General features: G+C 38.1%; 1 protein-coding gene across 1 annotated transcript in view; it reads left to right on the forward strand.

Annotated features, from left to right (window-relative positions):
* LOC149527502 (uncharacterized) overlaps positions 1–1,804 on the forward strand; it is a 6,764-nt gene that overhangs the window by 3,387 nt on the left and 1,573 nt on the right. Inside the window, 2 exon segments of the mRNA XM_089782549.1 lie at positions 292–586; positions 680–975. Coding sequence (XP_089638675.1) covers positions 292–586; positions 680–975 — 591 coding nt within the window.

Raw genomic sequence — 1,804 nt, forward strand, 5'->3', positions numbered from 1 at the left:
TATAACGCGAAGTGAGAGATGTTACTCTTCTGAGATGGCAGAAAAAGTTGAAAAAGGAAAATCCAAACATTGAGAAAAAGAATCAAAAAGAGCCGATACCCTTCCCAAAGACCAAATTATCGAACCTATAGTTGCTCTGAGCAACAAGGTTAAAAAGCTCGTCACAAAGAAAGAAGCAAGTGAATTCTTCAAATTTATCAACCACAGTGAGTATAGTGTAGTAGAGTAATTAACAAAAATGCCTGCCCGTATGTCGCTGTTAGCTTTGCTTTTGAATTTGGAAGCACACAGGAATGCACTGCTCAAGGTCTTGAATCAAGCTTATGTGGCTCATGATATATCGATTGAGAAGTTGGACCATATTGTGGGAAACATCACAGTGGGGAACTTTATTACCTTCAGCGATGAGGAAATTCCATCAAGAGGTCGAGGAAATAACAAGGCTCTTCCCATAACCATCAAATGCAAAGACCACACCATACATAGAGTATTGATTGACAATGGTTCAGCCTTGAATGTCATGCCTTGTTCAAGATTAGCAAGGTTGCCAATTGATATGACTTATATGAGGGCCAGTCACATGATAGTGAGAGCGTGTAATGGAACTAAACGGGAAGTAGTGGGTGATATAGAAAAACCAGTGAAAATCGATCCCTGCATGTTTGATGTCCAATTTTAGGTGATGGACATTACCCTATCTTATAACTGTCTATTAGGATGTCCATGGATTCATATGGCGGGAGCTGTACCGTCTTCTCTACATCAAAAGGTGAAATTCATAATTGAAGGCCAATTGGTGAGCATCTCTGTAGAAGAAGACATACTAGCCATGCAATCCTCATCCGCTCCTTATGTAGAAGCTGCGGAAAATGTCCCTGAATGCTCTTTCAGATCCTTTGAATTTGTTAACGCTACTTACATGGGAGAAGGGACAACGATACCAACTCCTCGCTTGTCAATAGCAACCAAAATAGGGTAAATAGGCAGTGACAAAGGGATGCCGTGCTGGTCTAGGGCTAGGTAGGAATTTACAAGGAATTAGCTGTCTTTTGACTTTGATCAAGAATGAAGAAAAGTTTGGTTTGGGATATAAACCTACCAAAGAAGAGAGAAAGAAGTTAGCAGCCCAAAAGAAAATCAAAAGGATGGTTCGACTTGAAAGAAAGGAAGAAGAATTGGAGAAAGAGACAATCCCGTACTTGTATGAGACTTTTCACTCCGTAAGGTATATGTATCCCGAAGCATCGATAAAAGTTAATTAGGTTCTAAAGATGTTTAATGAGCTGTCAATCCATATGATTAAGGATGAAGAACCTAATGAGAAGATCCCTATGGTGTATCCAGTACTGCAATGAGAGAAGTTAACCAATTGGACAACTGCGGAATTGCCTATCATCTTTAAGTCTTTGAAGATGTAATGAACAATTTCACCTAAATGCATATGCCCAAGGGCATTAAGAGTAGTTTTTTGCTTAATCTAGGCTTTCTGTTACTTTAATCATTCAAATAAATGACAAGCATAATGTTTTCATCCAATTCATTACCATCCACTCTTGCACATACCATTCTCATAATTTTCCTTTAGCCAATAAAAGATTGCCTGTATATAGATATCCAATTTCACTTATTTGCAGGTCTTCAAATAATGAACACGAAGAACATATAGAGAGCAATCAGAATTTTGATTTTGAAAAAATGCCAAGCATTGATTAACTGGAAAATGAAGAAGAAATGGATGACTATGATTTAACCTCGAAATTGTCAAGGTTGTTGGAACAGGAGGAAAAAATGATTTTACCTCACC

Source organism: Theobroma umbraticum, unplaced genomic scaffold (genome assembly GCF_002168275.2).
Source record: "Theobroma umbraticum cultivar Fairchild unplaced genomic scaffold, ASM216827v3 scaffold_56.0, whole genome shotgun sequence".
NCBI lineage: Eukaryota > Viridiplantae > Streptophyta > Magnoliopsida > Malvales > Malvaceae > Theobroma > Theobroma umbraticum.